The sequence below is a fragment of the Atheta coriaria genome, unplaced genomic scaffold (genome assembly GCF_025399875.1).
Source record: "Atheta coriaria isolate IRGN ID8LTWV9N9 unplaced genomic scaffold, Caltech_Dcor_3.1 hic_scaffold_6_pilon, whole genome shotgun sequence".
NCBI classification, from domain to species: Eukaryota; Metazoa; Arthropoda; class Insecta; order Coleoptera; family Staphylinidae; genus Dalotia; species Dalotia coriaria.
The window spans coordinates 1,148,485-1,174,458 of record NW_027045448.1 but is presented as its reverse complement, the minus strand read 5'-3'; the positions used below and the strand labels follow the sequence as shown (position 1 = coordinate 1,174,458).

The 25,974-nt window shown below is 37.2% G+C and overlaps 6 protein-coding genes and 1 long non-coding RNA gene across 10 annotated transcripts in view; 4 read left to right on the top strand and 3 right to left on the bottom strand.

The window, feature by feature from the left end:
• Nucleotides 1-785: 785 nt before the first annotated feature.
• LOC135793317 (brachyurin-like) lies at nucleotides 786-1,940 on the top strand. The gene is made up of 4 exons (XM_065304230.1): nucleotides 786-935; nucleotides 999-1,164; nucleotides 1,225-1,627; nucleotides 1,696-1,940. Exons 1-4 carry the CDS (start codon nucleotides 812-814, stop codon nucleotides 1,867-1,869), a joined length of 867 nt encoding a protein of 288 aa, XP_065160302.1. The 5' UTR covers nucleotides 786-811; the 3' UTR covers nucleotides 1,870-1,940.
• A 10-nt stretch (nucleotides 1,941-1,950) lies between these two features.
• Nucleotides 1,951-4,673, top strand: LOC135793314 (cilia- and flagella-associated protein 52). The gene is made up of 6 exons (XM_065304227.1): nucleotides 1,951-2,393; nucleotides 2,449-2,998; nucleotides 3,056-3,213; nucleotides 3,294-3,466; nucleotides 3,527-4,230; nucleotides 4,294-4,673. The coding sequence occupies exons 1-6, from the start codon at nucleotides 2,100-2,102 to the stop codon at nucleotides 4,581-4,583; spliced, it is 2,169 nt and encodes a 722-aa protein (XP_065160299.1). The 5' UTR covers nucleotides 1,951-2,099; the 3' UTR covers nucleotides 4,584-4,673.
• LOC135793316 (leukocyte receptor cluster member 1 homolog) lies at nucleotides 4,593-5,897 on the bottom strand. The gene is made up of 3 exons (XM_065304229.1): nucleotides 5,789-5,897; nucleotides 5,627-5,726; nucleotides 4,593-5,512 (listed from the first exon to the last, which is right to left on the bottom strand). The coding sequence occupies exons 1-3, from the start codon at nucleotides 5,809-5,811 to the stop codon at nucleotides 4,670-4,672; spliced, it is 966 nt and encodes a 321-aa protein (XP_065160301.1). The 5' UTR covers nucleotides 5,812-5,897; the 3' UTR covers nucleotides 4,593-4,669.
• Nucleotides 5,891-7,224, top strand: LOC135793318 (probable palmitoyltransferase ZDHHC24). The gene has a single exon (XM_065304231.1). The coding sequence runs from the start codon at nucleotides 5,956-5,958 to the stop codon at nucleotides 6,781-6,783; it is 828 nt and encodes a 275-aa protein (XP_065160303.1). The 5' UTR covers nucleotides 5,891-5,955; the 3' UTR covers nucleotides 6,784-7,224.
• LOC135793315 (suppressor APC domain-containing protein 2) lies at nucleotides 6,954-10,716 on the bottom strand. Its single transcript, XM_065304228.1, has 3 exons — nucleotides 9,592-10,716; nucleotides 7,803-8,003; nucleotides 6,954-7,375 (listed from the first exon to the last, which is right to left on the bottom strand). Exons 1-3 carry the CDS (start codon nucleotides 10,576-10,578, stop codon nucleotides 7,256-7,258), a joined length of 1,308 nt encoding a protein of 435 aa, XP_065160300.1. The 5' UTR covers nucleotides 10,579-10,716; the 3' UTR covers nucleotides 6,954-7,255.
• A 1,152-nt stretch (nucleotides 10,717-11,868) lies between these two features.
• LOC135793304 (uncharacterized) lies at nucleotides 11,869-13,009 on the top strand. Its single transcript, XR_010548599.1, has 2 exons — nucleotides 11,869-12,063; nucleotides 12,144-13,009. It is a non-coding gene; the product is annotated as an uncharacterized lncRNA (long non-coding RNA).
• The window catches only part of LOC135793302 (formin-J-like), a 38,465-nt gene continuing 25,273 nt past the window's right edge, over nucleotides 12,783-25,974 (bottom strand). The window contains exons 2-6 of one of the 4 annotated variants that reach the window (XR_010548598.1): nucleotides 19,563-19,726; nucleotides 17,587-17,788; nucleotides 16,054-16,214; nucleotides 14,119-15,792; nucleotides 12,783-13,829 (exon numbers count right to left, since the gene is read on the bottom strand). Coding sequence is in view for 3 of the 4 variants with exons in the window: in XM_065304203.1 (XP_065160275.1) it covers nucleotides 13,773-13,829; nucleotides 14,191-15,792; nucleotides 16,054-16,214; nucleotides 17,587-17,788; nucleotides 19,563-19,718 (2,178 nt within the window). In the remaining variant the exon portion in view is untranslated. Of the gene's footprint in view, nucleotides 13,830-14,118; nucleotides 15,793-16,053; nucleotides 16,215-16,488; nucleotides 16,732-16,892; nucleotides 17,143-17,586; nucleotides 17,789-19,562; nucleotides 19,727-25,974 lie in introns of those variants that run through there. The other 3 variants (XM_065304203.1, XM_065304205.1, XM_065304204.1) reach the window with 3 other exon arrangements.

The following is a 25,974-nucleotide window of genomic DNA, read 5'->3' as shown; positions in this document are numbered from 1 at the left end:
GAATTTAATTTACAAGAAAAATATTGAATTCCACGGCAATTTAATTGAATACTATGTTTTGTATTATACACATTTTTACAAAAAATAAGACAAATTCAAAGATATTTTCTAATCTCGGAACTCACAAAAATGAGAGGGGATAGTTGTTAAACTTTTAGGAAAGTTGGGACATCCTTTAGTTAAAACTTTAATTGTCGTTAATTGTTAATTTAAAAAAAAACATTTGCTTTCAATAATATTAACAATTTATTAACTCTATTTCCAAATGTGAGTACAAAAGCTAAGGAAGAATCACGTACTGATGTATTTACCTTCACGATGTTTTCTGTTGATTTGCTACTCGTATACTCCGATACTATTTGAACAATATATAATAATTAAAATTATAAAACAAAAAACGAGGAAACTGACATTCCACTAATATATCACGACAATGTTATACTTATTCTAGATTTTAATAGGATTTTCGTAGATTTATAGTAATGGAAAATACTTTAGCATCGCGACTAAACAATTATTTGTGAGATGTGGTTTCTAAACTTTCCATTAGTATTAATTACTCACAGATCAATCAAATAGTGTAGATTTTATAACTAAAATATAAAATATAACATATAACTAAAAAGTTAATTACTGTAAAACTATTTTATCTTTTTTTAATCTAAAGTCTAAAATGTATTCCTATTGCCCTAAAGCAAAAATTCAAAAATTTACGTGAGCATAGATATGAGACATTTGAATAAATAATAAAGCATGTTTTTCTATTTTACTAATATAACTAAGTACATTTGTAAAAATTCCATAGTCCAAAATGAAATTTCTAGTTGCTATAGGCTTGTTGGCTGGTTTGTCAGCTGTCGTCGCGAATATAGAGGACTTTGGTGCTGCTGAAGGCACTGTCACTCCCAATGAAGAAATTGACGAAGAAGATATTGGTATACGAGTATATCTATTTTTAATAAATGTGCTAAATTCTATATTATAAATAATTCAATTAGGTATGGGTGGTCGAATCATCAACGGCCGCCTAGCTGTGCGTGGCCAATTCCCATGGCAAGCAGTAATTAGATACAAAACTGCAGGATTCTGGGGCACCACAATGATTTGTGGGGCATCTTTAATCAGTCCTACACACCTTTTAACAGCTGCCCATTGCCTCTATGAGTATCTACATAATTATATTATTAGATTTAACAAATTGCAAACAATGTTTTTTGGTTGTAGAAATACTGTAATTCAGATAATCCTAGGTTCTACAACGCCCTACGATACCAGTGACCAAGATAGACTTACGCCACAAGTCAAAAGAGTTTTCTACAACAAAGGCTACAATCCTGCTGACTTGAGCAACGACATTGGCATCATCGAACTTAAAGAGCCTGTCACTTATACCGATGTTATCAAGCCCGTTAAATTGCAGAAAAGTGATGAATTCCTTGACGAGAACGTTCCTGTTACCATTAGCGGCTGGGGCCAAGTTTCTGATTTTCCTAAAATTACCGTCAGTTATCTAAATTTTGTTGAGTTACGTACTATAAAAAATGCTGACTGTAAAAAAACTTTTGGAGCTGTTGTCAAAGATTACACTTTGTGTACAGTAGGCGAACAAGGCAGAAATATATGCGCGGTAAATGCAATTATTGAATTTGTCAGGAAGAAAAAAAGACAAAATTAACGTTTATATATCTGATTTAGGGCGATAGTGGTGGTCCTCTGGTTACATATGACAGCGCTGGTGAAGCTACTCAAGTAGGCATCGTCAGTTTTGTTGCTGCTAGAGGGTGTACCCTAGGACTGCCTTCTGGGTACATTCGTGTATCGAGTGCTCTTCCTTGGATTGAGAGAGTGACAGGGTTATCATTCAATTAAATTGTTTTATGCGCTAATAAAATGTACACAATAAAACAATCGCAATAAACATTCCTTTGTTTGTAAAGTAAGATGCTAGCAACGTGTAACAAAACGGAATTTTGTTTTGTTTGATCGTTACAGACAGCCATTAGATTCATTTGCTGACTGACAACATATTTCATTCAAGTTTTGCTCACAGAAAAAGTGCAAAAATATAGCAAAAAAACTAATAAAATATATAATTCAACATGGCTGAATCAGATGTGCCGGAAGTAGAAGGTGTGGATAACGATGCCGAACAGGTTTCCAATCTGAAATTATATGCATGTGTTGGATTTGATGGCAATACAATTCATGGTTTGCGAGCGCATCCAAACGGTGTGGACATCGTCTACCCCACGGGAAATAAAGTTGTGATAAAGAACATGCAAACCGAGCGACATGATTTCCTCGCTGGGCACACCAATTCAATTTCCGCGCTGGACATTTCTCGCAGTGGAAACTACGTAGCCTCCGGACAAATTAATCACATCGGGTTTCTGGTACAATTTTAAAACCTTAGATTTATAAGCTCAGTTCTGTAGCAAAATCTTGTAGGCATCTGTCATCCTTTGGGATTTTCACAAAAGGGAGCTTCTCGCAAAGCATGAATGTCACAAAGTACGTGTTGAGGCAATTGTCTTCTCTGCCAAAGACGACTTCCTCCTATCCCTAGGTGGCCGCGACTGCGGGTCAGTTGTAGTGTGGGATATTAAACAAAAGAAGCTCATCTGTAGCACGGAGGCATCACGCGGAACGCAAGGCGATGCTTTCGTCCTCTATCCAATGAACTGCCGTGATCCCTGTTTCATGACAGGTGGTGATGGCACGTTGATGATTTGGAAAATTGATGCGGCAGCTCGATCCATCACCGGTACCTCGGTAAGTCTTGCTAAATTGAAACGCATAGTGCTATGCATGGCAGCAAATGACCGCGATGAGATTTGCTTCTGCGGAACGAGCACGGGCGATGTATTAAAGATACGTCTGAATTTCCATCATGATGTGGAAGTTCTAGACCCGCAAAAGTTACCCATGATGATTGGATGTTTTACTAAAATTAGCAAGAAGAAGTTGCCGGCTGGCACCGTAGAACTCTACCAAATGGGTAATAAATAATTCTGTAATCTTTAATCATATGTTTCATACCAATTTCATTTTTAAGGCATCCGGTCTATCATTTTAACAGCGCAGGGCGAGCTTGTTATTGGTGCCGGTGATGGTACTGTTGAGTTGGTTGTAGAAAATCCCAAATATTTGGAACGTTTGAAGAAGCCATCTAGTATTGCTTACAAGTTGTGTACACTGCCCGAATTTAAAGTGGTTTGTATAATATTTTTACAAATCTTTACAGTTCTTCTCTTCGTGGAACTACAAGAGTTTTCTTAAAGATAAGTTTTTAGATAAGGACTGCACATGTTAAAACAGCCGTAACTAGTCTGGTGATGAAAGATGATGACACTATGTATGCAGGCACGCAAAATTGTGAAGTTTTCCTCATTGAGTTTAAAACATTCGTCGTGAAACTCTTAATCACGTGCCACACTTCAACAATATACGACGTGGCATTTCCCCAGTATGTTGTTCTCGCAGAAGAAATTTTCATTTAGTTCACAAGTGCAATTTCACATTTCAGCCATTTCCCGGATGTATTTGCAACAGCAAGTATTCACAATATCCGGATTTGGAGCACCAAAACCGCTACCGAATTGCTGCGGATAATGGTACCGAATTTTACATGTTCCAAAGTCATTTTTACCTATGACGGCAAATGTATTCTTTCGGCATGGAATGACGGCGTCATACGCGCATTTACTCCGCTAACAGGACGACTAATGTATGCTATAATGGACGCACACAACAAAGGTGTATCGGCTTTGTGCGTCCTAAAATCGGGCCGCATGATCATCAGTGGTGGTTGTGAAGGACAAGTTCGATGTTGGGATATCAAGCCCACAACTCAAACACTTATCTGTACACTGAAGGAGCACAAAGGTCCAGTGTCCTCAATTCACATCAACAATGCAAACGATGAAGCGGTCAGTGCTAGTACCGATGGCAGTTGCATTATTTGGGACATTGTACGTTTCGTCCGGCGGCAGGTTATCTTTGCGAATACGTTGTTCATGACGGTAGCGTATCATCCCAGCGACGTGCAGATTTTAACCTCAGGTTCGGACAAGAAAATCTGCTACTGGGAAGTTTTAGACGGCAGTCTCGTACGCGAATTGGAAGGTTCTTCGTCAAGCGCGGTGAATACGATTCATATGAGTGGCAATGGAGTCGTTTTTGCATCGGGAGGAAATGATCAAATTATCAGAGTGTGGAATTATCAAGGCGGTAAGTAAATTGATTAATCATTGGCTGCATTTAAACGATATCTGAACTCTTTGGGGCTTGAAGGTAATACTACTCACATTGGTGCGGGACACTGTTCAGTCGTAACTGCTGTTTCGTTCAGTCCCAATGGGAAATATTTAGTGAGCACCGGCGGGGCTGGTGAAATATTCATCTGGATGGCTCCTAAAACCGCGCAGGAACCATCATCACACGAATTGACAAGCCTTGGAGGTGGAGATAGTTACTCAGTAGTGAAAGGCGCCGAGGAACACATTTCCAAACTCCCGCGTCATTGCAGATGCAAGAACAAGGCTTGTGTACCTCTAAGTAGAGTTGGAAGGTGCAAGAAGTAATGCTGGATATGGATTTAAATCTACAATATTAATTTACAATTTTATACCGGACCTTTTACACAAGATGGAAATTAAATATTTTCATATCAATGATGAGCTCTCTTGATCTTTGGTGGACTAGAATTTTGTTTTGCTAATTCAGGGTTAAACTGAGAATGGTATCTTTGTTGCGTGGGTTGTGCTTCCGGCGGTTTCGTGATTCCCAGTTGTTTTTCTTTTAGCTTGGTCATCACAGCTTCAGCGCGCTTTCTTTCTTCCCTCTCCCGACTTAATCTCTCTTCACGAAGCAATTTCAGTCTTGCTTCTTTTTCCAATTTCTCTGTATCCTCAGAATCATCACTAGATTCGTATTTCCTCTTTTCTTTCTTGTATTTTTTACTTTTCTTTTTCTTATGCTTCTTCTTACACTTTTTAATTTTAGAACAAAGTTTGGTTAAAGATTTCTGTGCAAGTTCTTTATCAGCCAACAATTTCTCAGCCTTCTTTTTACCATCAAGTGTTTTTACATTTGCAATTGGTTTTTTATCATGCTTATTTTTATTGTCCAATAACTTTTGAATCACAACTAATGGATCTTCTAGACTTTTTGATTTCAAATTTACTTCCTCCTTTTTATCTTGTGGTTCAAGTCTATTTGGGGCTACATCATACCAATTCTTCTTACCAAGTGCTTCATTGGTATCTTGACCTAAGTACTGCAGATATCCAATTTGTTTCTCATATTTTTCTTGCTCTTCTTTCTTTTCCTTTTCATGTTCTTTGTTTGTTTGTTTAAGTTCTGCTGTTTGCTCTTCAAGGTCCAAAAACAAGTTAACATTAGTTGGTTTGTCATCGGGTGCAGGACATGAAGAATCATATGGCATAAAATCATCTGTGTGGACTCTTTTGTGGGCTCTTTCTCTCAATAGCTTGGTTCTTGCTTCCCTCTCCTAAAACAATAATGAAGTTGAGTTGTGATATATGGGCTTGAAATGCAATAAATCAACCAGGTTGTTAAATACTAAACATCACTAGGTATAAATAATTTGAATTTAGAAACTTACAGCTAATTGTATCCTTTCTTGTTTGGATTTTTCTTCTGCTGCTGCTTTTGCTTCATCTCTTCTTACTCTTGCAATATTATCCTTTGTTCGAACATGCCATCTAGAAGATAATCATTTTATATCCCATACATATAATGATAATCAAATAATAATTATTATTACCTCTTCTTTGGTAAAATATTCATGATAAACGCTCGTAATTTTACTATGTAGTTTCAAGCACCAACTTTGTTCAATCTTGCTTCAATGTAAACACAGCTGTAGATATAACCTTTAAATCGGATACTAAAGAACTACATTATTTTTAAATCTAGTTGATTAACATTACAATGAAAGTGCGCAACGATTTTATACCAAAAACATTACAAGATTTCCTAGTTACCACGTTTGTGTCCATAATAATACCTATAGTGTACTGGTTTGAAATATTTGAAGTATTGCCAACATTCTACAACCAATGGCATGGGTGGTACAACTTTCATTTCATCCTGGGCACATTTATATTGTTCAACATAACAACAAATTTCATTGGTGTTATTCTGATCGACACAAGCATCAGGGGATTAATGCTCCCAAGCAAACCAGAAAAAAACTGGCGATTCTGTGCAGTTTGTGAGTGTGTTGCACCTCCTCGATCATGGCATTGCAATATATGCAAGACTTGTATTCTTAAGAGGGATCATCACTGCATATTTACAGGATGCTGTATTGGGCATAATAATTTTCGTTACTTTTTCATGTTTGTAATCTACATATTTGCTGCCACTTTATATGCAAGCTATTATAACATTTTCTACATTTACAACTCAGTCGAGTTGGGTTCATATATGTCTATTTTAAAATTAGTATTTCCTTTGGCTATGATATTTGTGGAATACACAATGAATCAATTGTTCCTATTTTTGGTACTGATAGTCACTGTGGGCTGTGTTTTCACAGGTGTGTTGTTTTACTTTCACACCAACCTAATGATAAATGGAATGATAACTTATGAGAGAAAGTTCAAAGATAGATTCTATGATACTGGCACACTAAACAACCTTGCAATTTGTTTAGGAGAAAGATGGTATTTGACATGGATATCACCATTTGTGCAGAGCAACTTAACACATGATGGTGTTAACTGGGTGGCACAAGACACAAATAAATCAAAATAAAAATGTGATTTATTATAACAAGTGCTCACTTTTTTTAATCTGATATTTGTACAAAACTATTATGTGCCCAGAACTAAAAGTGGGACCAAAACAAACGCCAAATCATTGGACTAGTAAATGTTCACAACTATCAATTTATATGTATATTGTATCAAAAACATATTCTTAAATATATTATGTACTTAACAGTTGTTTATTTCACATGAAGTATTTACATTGTAATTCTATTGCTGTTGATTAATTGTTTTACTAAACATTGTATAGCTTAATGGCAAATTAAAGTCAGGAAAGCACGACGTAAACTTTTATACCACCATCAATGGTAAATCTTATATAAAATTATGCATCTTAAATAATAAAATCACAATTTGTATCAAATCTGAACTCGATTGTATGCACCACAAACATTTGTGCAATAAATACAGTAAATATTATCCGTAACTTTGCGTGGAGTGTTTTTCTGTATAATTTATTAAAACACTGCTTCCTCTTGACTATTCCGATTCTGATTTCGTGTCTGTAGAAGCTCTCTTATAAGGCTTGCTTTTTCACGCTCCAAGATTGTTATTCGTTCACTCTTCTTTCCCACCTCCTGGAATCCAACAAACGAAACAATGTGATTTAAATTACAATGTAAAATGGTTGTTAGTTTAAATTGTGAAGAAAAACAATAAAATTGATTATTATCCGCATCCAGCATCAACTTTCTGCAATAATTACTGATTAATAGAGACTGCCGTAAGTAATTACAAAGTGCATACTTGGAATAACATCCGACCGCGTTAGTTAACTGTTATCAGTGTATTTCATACACGCTGGTTGTAAATTTGTAAAAAGAAATCAAGCAGAAGAAAAAAGTTAATCACTATAATTAGTGGATAATTAAATTCATTCATGTGTAGAGAATGTTAACAAGCCAGGCATGGTGAAAATTAATTTTACCATACTCACTAATAAGCTAAGTGTTTGTGCAATGATTATTTTGATTGAAAAAATAAGTAGGTAGGCGATTGAATTACCTCAGTGAGTAGATGATTTTGTTGTTTTAATCGTGAGGACAAGTCGTGTGGCTGTGGGTAATGATGGACGGCGAGATTCATGTGCAGTGGCAGGCCGCCTCTCTCCCAACTATCCGTTAGTGCGGCTAAGTGCCTATTAACTTCTAGCACTCTGGCACGCTGGAGTTCGAGTTTTTCTTGCTGTGCTTCAGACCATGGCTCCTAAAATGTTTGAAATTGTTGCGAATCAATTAGGATATAATTATTTCCACCTACATAATGTTCAACGGTCATGTTACTCTAAGTGTGAAGTCATTATAGCGAAGTATCCAATGTATCTCTATGACAATTTTATGTCTAATTGTTTCAATTTATAAATCAAGTTGTTAATGGTTACGGAAGAGATAGAGTTACAGGATCTCCTGTATATCATCATAATAATTGTTAATTTAGAAGAGTGAAACCTAATTATTGCTTGTTTTTACTTTAACTATGATATTTTAAAAATTGGTTTGGTGTCAAGCTTTTGATCTTTTATTAAATATTTGAATAATATAATAAGAATTTATTTTAAATATTTAAGTCGCCTAATAAATGGATCTATCAAAATATCATTTTATTCGCTAATGGTAGGTATTGTAAGCATAATGTTTACTTCCGTTACACCGCGGGACACGTTATATCATTGATGACGCGACAATGTCTCTAAACGATATTGCCATAATGTTATACATTGAAAAAACATGCATACTTATATTTCTATTTTGCACTATGCTTAAATGTGTTTTTAAAACGTGTTTCTTCTTTAAGTGCATCGGTCTTCGCTTTTCGCCCATGACTTCTACTTTTTCTTCACGACAATATGATACAATTTTATTTGCATTTAACAAGGCCACCTACGTTTTATAAACCATGGCACAGCAATTTTAAACCTCAACTCTTTCGAATACATAACAATATTTCAGTGCGGAAAATGTATTTTACCAATATGGACAAAACTTATTTTGGAATTCATTAAATTCCGAAAGTTATTGTTCAATTTCCGTACCTTCACTGGAATTGTTATGATTTTATGAATATAGTGTGTGAAGATCCTATACAATGTAACTCATGATTCGATAAGATGTAAATTTACTAAATAATATGCAAACAACTCATTACTTCACGTGTGAACCCAAGAGTGAAACTAAAAATATTAAATGGTGGTAAGTGCAACCAAATAAGATGCTTCCCTTCCTTTTCAATTTATTCTCAGCCAAGTCTACCGTTATTCACAGTTTAATTCACTTGGGTGTCGATGCTAATGACTCAATTTTATGTTGACGATTTCAAGATCAAATTATTTTATATCTGTCTTGAACAACTAAAATTCCTGCTGCATACAGCTTCATTTTTAACGCCTGTATCCATTTGAAGATATTTTGCTCTAGTATTATCTCGCTCGTACTGAGCTTGATCGCTCTTCCATCTATATGCATTTAATTATGTGAATAAAAGGCGCGAGTTGAGTCGCAAATGCTCGCCGCGCGGACCGAATGTGGGTTAGTGGCGTTCGCGTTTTGCATGATACGCTGGCAATTCAACTCTGCTCGTTACCCGACGACGAACACGAGAATTGTTATCCGACGGTTTGTAGTTACATTGAGCACACGCGGCAATTTGCTGTCTGCGCTCCAGCCGCGAGCGCAATCTACGCGCAGAATTCTCGATATCCTAACGGCGTTTTAATTAAAACGCTTCTTTCGCACACTTGGTATCCAACACGCCCGCAAGTGTCGAATCGTGATCAATTCAACGTATGTTTACTTACGACGTGACCCATCCGGCCCAAATACTTCATCTTCTCTTGCACGGCAGCTACCATCTTGAGGTACCAATCACGGGCTTTCTCAATCGCGCCTAATCCCTGCATCAGCACGTCTTTCTCCTGCTCGATCTGCTTCATGCGCTTGAGCATGTTGTAATCGATTCCGTTCTGCAACGTGTGGCGGCGTGGCTCGCGCCTCCGCACGTTCGCCTTCTTCTGATAAATCCCGGTGATTTGCGCGTCCGTTTGCGCCGCTGGCTTACCGTCGCCCAGAGACCGCGAGGTCCTGAAGATGCCACCGTTGGCGTGGGCGTTTGTCGTGAATTGTTGCGGGCCTCGCTTATCCTTGCCATCCTCGTTCATCATTAGGCCAAGCTGCCAATTCTGCAGCGCGGTGCGTATTTCGGCGCGATCGATGTTGGTCGTCGGCATGCCCGCCAAGCCGGTTCTCGGCGGCTTCGGCGGCCCGTAGAGCGTGGGCTTGCCGTTCGAAACTGGTTTGTTGTCGAACGCTTGCATCAGCTCGACCTGATCGGGGATGTTTTCCTTTCGCTCCACAAGCAATTGTGGCATCGAAAGGGTGCGTTGCTGCGATATAACATTATTGGGACGGATGGCAACAGTATTGGCGGTCCAAGTGGGTTTTGGCGGTGAGTCCAGGTCCAGTAAAGGTGCGCTTGGTGGCCGGTTTTGTGATATACCAGTCACAGGCGGTGGCACCGTACGTTCTACCTGGTTACGCAGCAAGGAGATTTTTAGTCCAGCACAGAAGCGTTCAAAGGAGAGTAAACCATTGGGCGGTGTGACTTTTCGCAGCGATTCCAGGACGCCTTTTGGCAGGCCTTTGGAGCCGTCGTCCTGCCAACGATTTTCGATGTCCACGAAGTTGACGTACCCCGTGTGCTTGTCATCCATGATATCAAAGAGGGTGCGCATCGCAGTGACAAACTGCTTCGGAAGCCCGTCCAATGTTGACGAGGGCGACGTCATTGTTTTTATTTACACTTTATTTACACTCGCGTAATGCATCGAATAGCTGATATTCACTTGGTAGACGCGACGAGGCGAGCAAACAGTGTGGCGCGTGCCTCGCTCAAACACGAACTGAGCGACCGGCCAGAGCAGGTAACTTAACTTAAGCAGAGAGGTGTAAGGTGTAAGTATGCTGCGCTTGCCTCGACGTTGACGCGCGCTTTGCTCCTACAATGCTTCTAGCTTCTTTGAGGTACTTATAAACTCGGCCCTCATCTTGCCACAGTATTTATCTAGCGCTTTAAACTTCTGAGGTATAATAAAGTTACCACATTTGAGGTGTAACTAATTTTCAATAGACTCAGAAAGTCTATATATTTGGTTTTGTAACGTTGCAACTTATTTGATGTTTTGTATGCGTAACGTGTTGTGATGTTGTCACGACTCACTATATACTCTTGTAGACATTTTGTAGTTCATTTTATTTACGTGTAGATTGTGATACTTTTGTGGCTCGCGTTGAATTTTAAATAATCATATGTACAACTGTAAAAATGACCTTCGTCAGAGTACCTATACTTTGCCACCATCAAAGTATAATGCCGACCCCAATACTATCGTTTACAATCGGACACTTTTTGCGTTAATAGCGTATTTTTATGCTTTCACTGTGCCCACTTTATGTCTAAATAAATATAAAGCGAAAAGTAGAAAACTGTTGGGTTGGTTCAAAATAACTACATTCGGTATTTGTTCAGTTATTCAAAACCTATTCAAAATGTATAAATATTAGCATTGTTAATAACTATGAAATTACCAGTTAAATTCATGTAACTAGTAACTGTGACACTTTTTGCGAAAACAGAGCTGAGAAACATCTTCAGGGCACAAAATCTATACTCCTTTAGCCTATTAAACATTTTGTTCCGAGGATATGTAATTGTACATTTCAGAGTTCATTTTTTCTTAATTTAAGAATAATTTAGTATAAGTTATCATTTACATCCATTTACTAATTTATTTGTTGATATTTAATTGTTCTTCAACCTTAAAATAATTTCTCGTTTGCAAATTAAAAGAAAAAAAATAAGTCAAAAGTATTCCGCTTGAAAAATTCCTGCCACATTATTCAATGTAAGATTTTTATGTAAATTATTATAGGAACACACCAGCTGTTATTATAATAATAGCATATAACATTTCATGTCAATTATTTATATTTATTTCTACGCATATCTCCAGCATGATTCACGCATTTTCACGCCATTGTAGCCACACAAAGACGTCGAACACAACCAAAGTCAGTCAACGTTACGCTTTGTTAAACGTAAATAATTAACACGAATGCACTCGTAAAGCAACCAGTCTAGGAATATGAAAGAATACCTTCAGTTTGTGGCCTTAGCTGGGCGTGACGTTATGCAGAGGATGCAGGTAGATTGATAACACTGACCTGACCACACACGCACTGTTGTGGCATAATAATTGAATATTCGAGAGAAGGTGTGTAAGTAGTTCTAATCGTAAATTGAAAGGTACGGGAGTAGATTGAAGCATAAACATTAACTCCATTATATTTACAGTTGTTGTTGGTGCTGTTGGATCAAGTTAATAATAGAATGATTTTCTTATAAGGACTTTACTTTTTGATGTGGACTGATCGTTGACGAAAGCTGGTATGACTGGTTTCAATTACGTAGGTCTTTATTTGCTCAATTAAAGTTTGGATATTTATTTGGGTTACGGTTTGCTTGCGGAGTTTGGAGAACCGTGAACTCGACTAAGGTTGTTACAAGAATGCCAGCAATTTTATATGATTAACGTTTCATTCAATTGAACGATTAAATATCAATGAATGTAACAACTTAACGATATATAAAGTTTTTTACAACATGATGTTTTCAAATTTAATTTACAATAAATTTAAAAATATCAGAATAAAGACCAGTAGGAACACGCAATGATTAATATTATAATAATAATTACGGAACAAAATGAAATTGATGATGGATTGGTTCCCCGTTCAAGCATTTCTGAATCAAAGTTTTTTTAAGAAAGGGATAGAATATGCCCCAATCGCCTTTTTAAGAGAGTAATTTTGATTTTCATGCAATTTTGTTAACCCAAACGTAAAACAGATTGCGGTTATGGGAAGACAATGTCGACAAGCAAGTTCTAGTACCAAAATAATAAATATCTATCAAAATATCTAAAACCACAAGTTTTGTAAACATTTTATTTATACACAAGAATTTCTTATACTTTGTTTATAAGTTTTAAATATTTTAGGTTAAAATCGATAATATTATAAACTATATTATTAATCTATAACAACAATATTTACAACTCTCTTCGTTTAAACACATAAAAAAATATACAATAGTATAGGTACTTCTTTATGCAATAGATAAATTTTCTATCCAATAATAAATAATTGAGTTTTGTTACATATCATTTGTATTTCTTGCTCTACTTGAGCGTAATTTGAGGTTTTCGAAATCGTAATTGAGTGGCGTGGGTTTAAAATCGTAATACATTTATACATTAGAGCATTTTCATTTGTATATTTGGTTGTAATGATAAATTTGTGTATCAGTTATGGGTGTAGTGCCAAAGAATAGGATTAAAACCGACATGGACGAAAGAAGCTGACCCGCAGCACAACATTTTAGACAGTTATTTAAATATGACGACTATAAAAATGTTGATGTACATTTAGGCCATCGTTTCTTCCTCCGTTTCTTTCTTCCTCTTCTTGAGCACACGCGCCTAGCATCGGATTAAAACACATACGTTGGCGTGCTTTTTTTTTCGATATTTTATGGATATTTCCTTTCGTGAACCTTTCAGGTCAGTTGTTTACGGAACGAATAATACATATTTGTGCTTCGAATCGCTTTCGGCCCGTATTGTACGCTGTCCTTCATTCTGGCTTAGTGTTTGCCGATAATACTGCAGCAGAACTAATTGAGTAATTGCCAATAATCCTATCTATAACGCCAATGTAGCAAAATCGACCATGGCGATGCAGGTGAGGAATGCTTCTTTTTTGGATCGGCCAGCTCGTTAAGTCGACTCTGATCGTACTGCTAACGCTAACAATGATAGTGCAGCTTCTGTAATTGTACACTAGGTTGAATGAATACGAGTGCTCCAAATTGTTCGCTCCATGCGCAGTATCAGTGACCTGCGCTTGTCAGTGTTGTTTTGTTTTATTCATTATCAGTCCATGGGGTACCAAGTTGCTGCTGGACTCTCTGCTCGATTTGCTGTAATTAAAGAAGAGATATAAACATTCCTAGGCACTTGCCAGGTCTGAGGAAGATTTTAAACTATCTTAAAGTAACACACACATAGAAGTCTTCCCATCCAAACCTGTAACTAAGGTATTATTGATATAGCATGCTGTAAGTAGGTACTAGAGGGATTCAAGCAAACTGACTGCGAACGTTTGACACTGGTAGAGCCTGCAAATCAGTTGTTAGTTGGGGTTAGTGATAATGCATGCGCCGAGGCAAACGTTAGTACGACACATTCTAATCCAACACGCGCTGTTACCGTAAAACCGCCCAATCACCATTTTGTTACCAGGGGGAAACACCACTCCATTTTGATTTGTATTCATCTTACCCGTTGGATGTCTTTATTACGTTGATGCCTAGCAAGCAATTCAAGCTCGGTAAGGTATGCCAAGCTTTCGGATTTTACAATCGCCCCCTCGAGCTCGGGGCAGAGTTTCGGCACGGTCTGCTTCTTTCTTCGCAGCAGCGACTTGACGTTCCAGGACGAGCCGAGCGACGTTTGGCGCGTCGGACTCGATTTACTAACATCAATGGCATAATCGTATTGACTGTTGTTTGTATGTTCGCGATGACTGCTGTTATTGTTTTGATTGTGATTGGTAATGTCTGTCATGATTGGGGAGGGTAGATTCGAATGCAGGGGTTCGTGTATCGGCTGGTTGTCTCCGGAAATGTTGACTAGAGTGACCGATTTACCTTTCTTGAGGGCATCATTGGAGGTGAAGAGGGATATGACTGCGGTGGATTTGGTATTGTGGATGGTGTAGGAGAGCGGCTTGCCCAGATCCGTGTTGCTGCCGTTCAACGATGACGTCGTGGACCAGCATTTCGGTGTGCTTTTGTTATGTGTGGGTGAGCTATAGCCCGACGTGCTTTGCGAGTCGCTATACTGAACAACGATACGGGCACTCTTACCGTTCGCCGACGGCTTGAATGTATAAAGTTCTTGTTGGCACTCGTTCAATGGCGATCCGATTTCGGCGAGTGAGCCGACTGCACTCAATGTTTTTTCACTATCACTGCGACTGTCTCTCCACCCTGTCATCGGTTTGCTGCCGTCGCGTTCGCCGCCCGATGCCTTGGTGTCGGAGGGCGTCTCGATTGTATTCGGACTCTCCAGATCCTGGATGAGCTGCAGCGCTGCCTCCAACTCTTTGGAAAACTCGGCGTCGCTATTCTTGCCGTCTGAATGCGATGAGTCCTGTCTACTGCTGCTCTTTGAGGCGGTCTGTGTGCGGGTACCACTGCCGCCATTACTCGGAGGCGAAGTCACCCCCGGTTCCTTTTTGTTCCCGATCGCCTTCTGTAGTTCCTTCATCAGGGACGCATACTGAACCTGCTCGATTTGAGGACTGGCAGAATCCGCACGCCGCACCATGACTTGCGGAGTCTGATAGTGTGACGAATCCTCGCGATTACTACGCGAGCTATCCAAACGCGATCGAAAGGTCTCTGGTTGCGTAAGTTTCTCCAGGCACTCATAAATCGGTGTCGAGGTTTGCGGTTGAAGCTGTTGCTGTTGGTTGAGGCTAATCTGAGACGAACTAGCGGAAAGCACCGCCGGCGATGCCGAGCGGGAGAAGCTCTTCATATAACACAACTTGCGATCGCTGTTGCTCGTGCTGTCGTCGGACGCTTCCTCCACTTGTACCATGGGGTTGTCGATCAGGTAGGTCGTATCGGCTACAATAACAACACCGTTCTCTAAGTCACCTTTTTTCTTGCTCGGCGAGCGTTTCGGCGTCCGCGCATCCTGCGGCAGTTTCAAATACGGCGAGTCCGATGCGGATGCGAGCCGTGCGGCTTTCCCGTACCCCGCGGTGGAGGCGGCCGCGTGCGTCGCCGCGTTCACGTTGTCCGATTCGAAGACCCAGCTCTGCGTGTTGTACGCATTGAACACCTGCTTCGACGACGCGCCGGATGACTTTGGCTGAAAGCAGACAAGCACAGCGATTGAAAAACAACTAAACTGCGGCGCAACAATGCGTAATGGATACACCTCTCGCAGCCGCAAACTCGGCATGTGCTACTTCACATAAGAGCGAAGTCGATTTTATGTAACGCGTTGCATCACGAGTGTGTGTATCGGGCAAAGTGTACACATACGCGTGTGTGCCTCGCAGACGCAATTTTTTTTGCGCTACATCTTAGCGCTGCGACGGTGTCCAAAGATTGCGCGTTTGGTGCTTACCCTGGGAATTATGTATTCAATATCGGAAACCTGTTCGTGCGAACCACGAAGTTTCTTCTTGGTGCTCGGCCGTGTGGTTTGCATTGAGCAGAACGTAAGCTGGCTGTCCACGAAGGCTACGCCGATTACAGCCGCTGCGGCAATTCGCGTTGCCAATGAAGCTGAAACACAAATTCTGATAAGCTCAACGAAAACTCCAATCATTTTACATATGTTAAATTTTGAAAAAACAATCGTACGTATTTGCCACCTTCGTCCGCTCGATTGAACTTCAGGTTGAATCAGTAATAAATTCGCCCAACTCAATTCAATCTACATTTAACATGTCAATTGTTTAAGTTTACATCAATGGAAAGTAAAAACATGACATTAATATTCGCGCGCTTCAAGCCTTTCATGGGGTATGTGGTAGGCTCATATTAATTCAATAATTACCTGATTTGTGCAATCGCGCGAACGAGTCAATAACAATGCGCGCCGAGAGTTTCTTGCGAAGCGATGATGTGATGTGTGAGAATATCGCCATTCATTCAAATGTTTTGTTGTGCACGATTGCGACACACAACGTTCGACACGTAGATGAATCGTCTACTGATTTTCATTATTTATTATTTTCACTGCAAAATTACACCTTCGCTTGTGTTTTTGTTATTCAACAATCACCGACCGAAGCGAACGAAAACTTTACGAACGATTCCAGAGTGGAGAGGCAAACCTCGCTGATAAACACACGTCACGTGTTCACCCGTCATTAGTATTCATAGAATTTACCAAACACGACCTTCGCATGTTTTGAATTGGTTTTGAACATTTGCAAAAACACGATGTGTTATACTTACAATCGATGAATGAACCATTCTAATACACGTTCTATAAAACCCCACTTGAAACTTTTAACTTAACTTATTGTACTTTGCACATAATGCGAAAACTTAAAACGCAAACGCGCGCCGTTTTCGAGAGACGAGTCTGTTTCGAAAAACGACGACAAGTGGAATGTTATGTAGCCCAGCGCGCACCATCAACAACAAGACAACTCGCGCGCGCGTATTTACAAACAACTCGTTCCCCTCGTAGCGAGACAGACCGAACGTTCTCGTTCACTAGGCGGAATCTCAAGACTCGCGTCCAACACAAAAAAACCGAAAGGTGGACGATCGAATTGTACGCATATGAAATGTACTTATGAATACATCAGAGATAGATGCAGACGCGATGACGACGCGCAGCGCGCACCGTTGAAGAAGAGACGGCCGGAGACCGCGAAGACTATGCGACTTGTTCCACTGAAAACGAGTTTTCGTGTGTAGGTAAGTGTGCGCGCCCGCGATGGTTCTTCTTCAATACGATTTACGGCGACCGGGCGAAATGAATAAGGAATACGAGAGCCAGAAGAGAAAAAAACCAGCACGTCGTGCCGATCCCATGCACGACGCATTCTCGCGTATTATCCTATTCGTGTCGCGAGCAATTACATCGATGATCTAATAGTCGTTAATGGCGATGCTGCTGTTTACGAATGTAATGTCTTACCGTATTGGACCAGGAGGTGGTATTGATGCTTGATCAACAGTTTTGGAAGATCTTCGGTGTAGAAGCCCCATTCGGACACGATGGCGTTGATCACGTTCGCCATCAGGATGGAGATGGTCATGTAGAGGAGGTATTCCTGACGTCTGGGGGTTACTTGTCCACAACAAGCAACCATTCCAACGCCGATACCCATACAGATATTCTAAAATTAAAAAAATAATAATAATAAAATGCCTGAAATAAGTTTGATATTTTATATCTGAAGGTCAATAATGCAAAATTTATTTGGAACCAAATTGAGAAACAAACAAAAGGTCAAATCTAAGAGGAACAGGTCTTATCGAATAGCGAATTGTTTAGAAAACCGTTAAGGTCATCAGAAGCAACTTTTATAGTCGAAACAATAAAAAATAAATATTTTAAAATAGTAATTATAATAATAAATAATTAAAAATTAACAAATAGTCAAATTTTAAAGAATTCACCTTTTGATAATACGTATTTATTATGAATACCTAAGTTTCCTATAGAAATAAATTTGTGTGAAATCTAGGGCAAAAATGACGTAATTTTAGCAAACTAAAAAGTGATATCAATTCATCAATCTACCTACATAAATAAAATTAAAGCCAATCTCGTATTACCAACTGGCATTTAACGGCGCGAGTTCCAAAAAAATAATTAATTAGCAATTAACGATCCTGATACTTAATAATTAAATGCGGCGCGGCACTGTGAATACACATGTCGGTTTTGTCGTCGTGCGACTCGGCGTGATACTAATCTAAGCACCAGCATCAACTTAAACTATGCGTAATCATAAATTTGGATTATTCAATCGTTTCGGATGACCAACATGAATAATTCTAACTAATTTGATCATTTATGTACGTTTTAGAATCTGGAACCTAAAAACAGAAATAAAGACACCGCATTATCTAATTATCATAAGTGTTTTGGTACGAGTATTCAAACAAATGGGAAAATACCGTTCAGAAATCCGAATCGATAGGTGGAAATATTACTACTCAACTGAAATTGGGTGCGTGCGGAGTGCTGTGAAACCAATACTCGTGGTGCGCTTGTGTTCGATGGGTGAGCTCAAGCGAGATTATGAGAAACGATCGGTGGAAGAATTTAGGTCACTGGGACGCCGCCGCCGCGCAATGAAAGCGAAGAGCAAACATCGAACGTTTCACGGCATGCTCGGCACTTCCACCATTCATGATCCTTATGAAATGCGACACGTTTTTATGGTAATTGTAAAACGGAGGAGCAAATGATAATGTTGAGGGAAGAAACGCGTTGATTTGAAATATTTTCAGGAAGCAAAAATTCGAAATTTTAGTGCTGACATAAGAAATACTAATAGAAGAGAATCTTTTAATTAAAATCTAAAATTACTCTTATAATAAAAGTAGTTGTTATGTAACTGAAGTGGGGCGATATTTATTGTAATAACAATACGCAAAATTTTAAATCTATTTTTTAATAATTCGGAAAGATCAACATTCTTGAAGTTGTTCGTTTAATATAAAGCAACATATTAATTGGTATTTACAACTTTATTTAATTAATTCATCAAATATTAGAGTATTTTTAAATATTTATAAACGATTGAAGATTAATGATGCAAAATGCGAGATTGCACAGTAAAAATATGACGAAATATACACTTAAATTTATCAAATGATCATTTAAATTTTTTCCTCAACTCTATTCAGTTATTTCATTCCCCTATATAAAATTAAGAAGTGGAAAACCTTAACCGATATTGAAAATAAGTAAAAACTCCAAAAAAGTTTGTAATCATACGAAGATTATCGTAAAATAAAGTTTAATTGCATTTAAAAAGTTTAGATTAATATTCATTACATTAACAAGAGGAGAAATGAAAGTTAACCTTCAAAAAACGATTACACATTTTTTGCACTTCATATTATTAGAACGCTTAAAATATTTGGAATTATACTTGCCCATAATCCTGTTATTAGATTGCAGCCGAGAATGAGCGACGGAATGGCGAGTAGGAAGAAGACGCCGGCAACCAGTTGAGCTGCACCGCTGGTTACATACAGTACGCTCCATGTTACGTGGAATAATGACCACACGCGATTACAACCGGAGCACATTACAGTCTCTGTAACATAAAAATTATTGGATTAATTAACACAAAATTAGGCTTATACCTACATTATCTTAATTGTTATCATAAATATTATTTATTAAATATAAATTTTTAGCTAAAAAGTGCATTTCTAAATGTTCTCAGATAAATTCAGGGTTTTTATATAGTTTAAAATGAATAAAAACCAAAAACACTTAAATTAATAAAAACCACAGACTGCACTTGATTGCCTGCTTACATTCCGCAATTATAAAGTAATAAAGATTTGTTTTCGCAATTATCGTAAGGATATTTTTCCAAATAATGTTCATCACAACTTGAATTCTATCACGTCCTACGATTATATCATAAAATGAGTACGTACATGTTTACGAGTACCTACTTTAGTCAGTTAGAAGACAGTTAGTTCGGTTTAGTAAAGGGCCGTTAAACGCACTAATTATATGAAATAAAAGTCGATAATTTACGAGTTTACGAACATAAATTTATATTTTTCCATCGGAACCAATTTCGACCTAACAACTCATGTTAGCAGCTACTAATGGAACTGACGAATAAATACATCCATTTAAGATTTATCCACGGCTCCAGTAACGTAAAGAAAAGCGAATATTTGCGCGAATACTCATCACCGCATCATCATAAACGTTCTTGGTATGATTAGCGCTGGAGAATTTTACGATTTACGTAATTGCAATTTGTCTTGAACCAACTTTTTGTATTAAGTACCTACTAACGAACTGGTATCGATTGATGTGTTGATTTTATGGTTTGTAGTGCGTCAGGAATGTTTTTACAAATTTAGTATAATCAAAAGCAAAAGTGAATAAAAATTTATGAAAGAAAAAAGAAAACATTTTTGGGCTTCTATAGAAGCCAACAACGCACATGTTGCGGCAATTAAATTATATTGTATTTCTTAATTCTAAGTAAATCCAGTCATTAATTATTGCACAGTTACACTAGAGACTAACAGCATAAAGTACATAAAGAAATTTAAAAATTTCGTAATTTTCCAAGTATTTTTGTTTATGTCGACACATAGGTAGGTACGTTATAAAAATAAATAAAACAGCTTTATACAAAGTAAACAGAAATTATTTATTTTCTGAATGAATTAGTATTTTCAGTCCATCGCCATCCGCATTATTTTATTTTTATTCATATTACAAAATAGAGTATGTTATGCAAACTATAGGCAACCCAAGCTACAGCATGGGCTACACAAACTCAAATTTACAAACCAAAACCAACATTCAAACACTTAATAACTTTTATTTAAACTGCGGAAGCAAAAACCCTTGTATTTCAATTATGTTTATATCAAACTAAATAATTTTCAGTCATATTGTAACTTATTTTATCGAAAAAAAATGTTTTCATGCTCTGTAGAAAATTTACAATAGAATATAACATCAACATTATATACACGTGTGACTGTAAGATTTTATTATTCTTGAAACGTTCACTGATTAGAAGATAATTTGTCCGAAATCGCTTTATTATGGCATTCACGTACATCACGAACGTGCCAAACACATTTTGAAAGCGTTTGTCTTTTTTTTTAATGCGCAATTATCATTTTTTATGCGATAATAGCTTCCTTTGGTTCCTTTTCTTTGATTAAAGCGTCACGACAACACCGCGTCGTGCGTCTTGCGCCTGCGAGTCGTAATAGAAGTTTACGACGTGACCTTGACGAGTTCCATGAGATTACGACGCATAACGACGATTAAGAGAAGCATGAAGATGAGCACCTTCATTCAAAGGCAAAAAATTCACGCAGAAAGAATTCTGACAAATAACTTACTCAATGGAACAAAGTACAGAAGGTACAGACAACAAAAGGACGAGAAGTAAAGAAATACATTACGAAGCAACTTCGCTTATTTATTTAATGATTTTTACAAATTGACTGAAATAAATCAAAAAATAACTTAGTATGAGGCGTTTCAAAAAGGCTGCTATGAAATTACCACGAATACTATTGCGAAAATAATTTGCAAACCTTAGAATAAGCACTAAACAAATAATAATGATAAAGTTTTATTCTACTAGTAATTCTACTATATTTCCCATGTGAAACGACCTTAGAAAAAATAGTTTTAGAACAGTATTTCGATATTTTATTCTGAAATAAATCAGCAGTATACATGCCGACATGGCAGCATCACAATATAAGTCAATTGAACTTCGTTGACCCTCTAAAATGCGCCGCCCCAGGCAGCGCTCCAAATGTAAACTGCCAACGCTTGGCCAGAGTCACCTAATAGCTGACCTACTAATATACGTATTGCTCCATTAATTAGTGATTTCCCTGCGGTCCCGGGAACTGATCATGAACAACAATTAGAAATAACATAAATGAAAACGCAGTCATCCGCACCGCTTCCTACATCAACGCCAACATCAGTAGTAGTAATTCAATAGTTAAAATAATAAGTAAATAAATGTAACCTACTAATATTAACTACGTCAATATATAATTTAATTCCCGATATCACTTTAAAATAATTAATTGATTATTGAATTCCACACATGATCTCATTCACGGTGTGTATTAAGTTGCATACGTAAAAGAATGATTCTTTTGTTGATTTCTAACTTTGCGAAACTTTATTTTTGCCCACGACTTCCGTCCTCGTAGTTTTTAGTAAAAATGAAATGAAATTTTACTTTTTTATTCAAGTCGATTCCATGAATAAAATTAATTTGCAATTTTTATTTTCTAATGAATTTTTATTTTCAAGGAATAAAAAATGCTAATAACGCATTTTTGCGCCATCTAGGATTCAATTATTTAGCTATAACTATGATTTAATCTTCATACCAATTTGCATCCCTTATTTATCACCTTTTAAGTCATAATTTTTTAGGTTTTAATATTTATTCTGCCATTCGAGGCGCCGGAGATCAAATCATCAAAATATGCCCAAACGTTCTTATTTGTTTAATATATAGGGATTATAATACTTATATAATAACAGATTATGCCCACAAAATATTCCTTTCTGACAAAAACATAATCTGAATATTTATAACATTTATCCATGTAAAGGTTATAAACATATTCTGCTTGTTGTGCTTCCATTCAGTGTTCCTGTTTGCGAATGCATAAACAGTGCGCACGAACCTTTGAAAAGAACGCGCGCTATGCTCGATTAGAGGCGAAAAACTGCGTGACATTATAACCACTTGCATCGTTACGTAATAAAATATTTCCGCGCAGAACACAGCTGTAAATATGTAACGCGTCGCAGGGGAACAATTTCCTGATTCTATATATCTCACTCGCGCATGCACTTGTTCGGCGATTATAATTTATGTAATTCAATTAAAAGTTAATTTAAGCCTTGCACCGATATTATCAGGCCTTAGAGTTCTACGATTATAGATTCCATGTAGGTATCATTACACGATCATTCGTTTCGCGTGTGCAAATGTTAATGCTAATATTTTATCGGTTCATATTTTCAATATTAATATTCAATGAATATAAGGTGAAGTGCAAGTAAATAAAAGTTATACAAGGTGACATAACAAATTTATGATACAATGTAATCTATAATATAAAAATGAATCGCAGAATCTGTTGGTAAGCGCATAACTCAACAACGCCTTGACCAATTTGGTCAATTATTTTTTTTAAATGTTCGTTAAAGCCCAAGGATGGTTTTTACGGCGAGAAAAATTCGAATAATTGCCGAGAAAACCCAAAAGACAGCCCTTTTCTATAGGATAAAAGTTGGCATTGAGATTCAATCATACTTATAGTTAAATAGATGAATCCGAGATGGCACGCTGAAGTGCATTATTAGCAATTCTTTATATAATTAATTTCTTTAAAATAAAATTGCGAATCTTATTGATAGAATTGACACATACTATGCCTAGAACAAGAGAGTAAAAACAAATTACATTTTTATAAAACACTACCGGGACGAAATCTCGGTTAAAAGTTGATATAACTATAATAATGATTGAAAATCTCCATACTAATATTGAACCCTTATTTTACACCCATCAGGTTATATTTTTGCGACAAAAAGTATCCTATGTTATTCTCATAGGTTCAACACATCTCTATATTAAAATTTAACAAAATTGGTTCAGTGGATTTTGTTTGAAAGCGTCACAAACAAACAAACTCATATTTACATTAACAATATTACTTATGTTATACTAAATATAGTTTAATTTGAAAGTAGACAGGTGAATTTAAAGTTAATAAATAAATCAATATTACTCACGATAACTATTTCACCATTTCTATTAAAGTAAGTAATTAATTTAAGTAAATTTAATTTCATCGTTCGTTCAGTATATTCAATTATGCAAACTAAACGATGTCCGATCGCTGATCTAAGCACGTCCATTACGAGTGCCCCAAACAAACGCACTGCACGTGGTTGGTGAACTAGTTGGCGCACACACCGGAGGCTGGCGTTACCTCGCCATGCGAGAATTTGCATGCGATGTCGCGATGCGTAAGACTTATGCGTGTGTGTACGCGCGCGCGCGCATATTGAAAATTTATCGTCGATGTCGTTAAGTTATTGCGAGCGTTAAGAGAATGTCAGGTAGTAGTTGTTCGTAATTAATTCTTTATTTATATCACCGCAGCGCGATTTCGCGCGCATCGTCGCTGCAACAAGAACTTAACGTGCCTCGCGTTCCACGCGAACGTTTCTCAATTGATATCGGCGAGCGTTTTTCAAGTTATTTTACTTTAACGCAAAGACACACTGCGCACATTCTGCGCCATACCAAGTGTTTATACAAATGCAACATCTAACAATTACTCAGCATAAAATTGCTTAGAAATAGACATGTATTATAGAAAAAATCACTTTTGTTGTTTTATTTATTTTATAATTTCATTTAATTTTTGTAAATTTAAGTTTTAAGCTTTTTTGAAATTAATATTTTCCTGTGTGGCCTTGTAGGTAAGGAGCATATGTTGTGATAACACTCCAGGCGTAGTTGCACTAATGTATAAGATGCGCGTAAAAATTATTATTTCCTTCTTGCAGATTTATTATTTTAAGTGGTTTCTATTTAATAATTCTGCCGAGCATCGAAAATACCGTAGCCTGGCTATACGACATGGCGGTGTAACCACGTGCGCACGCTTTGCACCGCATCAAAACTAAATTAGAGTGGAAACAAGCACACGGGAACAATCCTGTCAGTTGTTGCAGCACGTCCAGGAATTTAATATAAATCGCTGTGCCTCCGTCCGCATCCGCGGTCGCAATTTGCAACGTCCAATACGTGCATAACATACGCTTTAAATTTACCAATTAAACAAATTCAAGAAATTGCAACTGGCGTGGGCAATCGCTCAAGAAAATATGTCAATTAGGAAAATAAATTGATTGTTTTTTTTTTTTTGGTTTAATAATGGTAATGGGCAAGTTAATAAATAAAGTGTGTAGATTTAACCTTGGCGGATGAATTTGGTGTAGAGAAGGTTGACGATGAAAAATTACACAAATTACTTTTATTAAGTCATGTGTAAGAAAAAACTTATGTTGATACAGTTTTGCTCTGTTTTAGAAACTAAAAGTGACAACCGAATAAATATAGTTTAATTTGAAAGTAGACAGGACAGGTGAATTTAAAGTTCATAAATAAATCAATAAATAGACCAACGTGTTAAAATATTTAAATTTTAAGTATACCATTACTTAATTAATGACTCAATTTATAGTTTTTTTTTATTATAAGTTCACTTTAAGCAAAACTTTATGATTTCCAATTGAAAAATAAAAAAATTACTTTGAAAATTCCCGATAAAAATAAATTTGAAAGAAAAGCGTATTCTCATTATCCTAATTGTTTTTAATAACACATTAATTTGATGTTATTATAAAATCAATACGATTTATTATTGTATAAAGTTGAAGTCATGCAAGATTTAAAAGATTACGAAATACCAGAAATGTTATCTTAGGCCAAAGTGGGCGTTCGGAATTTGTATTTTATAATTAGTTACCATGGCGATTTGTAACCCGGATTTCGCAGCAATCGATCGCCATCTGCACGAAAATGCTATTAATGATGTTCAATCATACCCAGTACGGCCGTACCCCGCGTTGTATCCCAAGTACACAGTAAATTTCGGTACAGCTCCGACAATATCATTGCAAATGATCCACAGCGGTAAAAATTGGATAAAACACAATCCATTACAGATTACATAACGGCCGAAATCAAATTACGGGTGTAATCGCGATTGTGATGGAACCAATTAACTA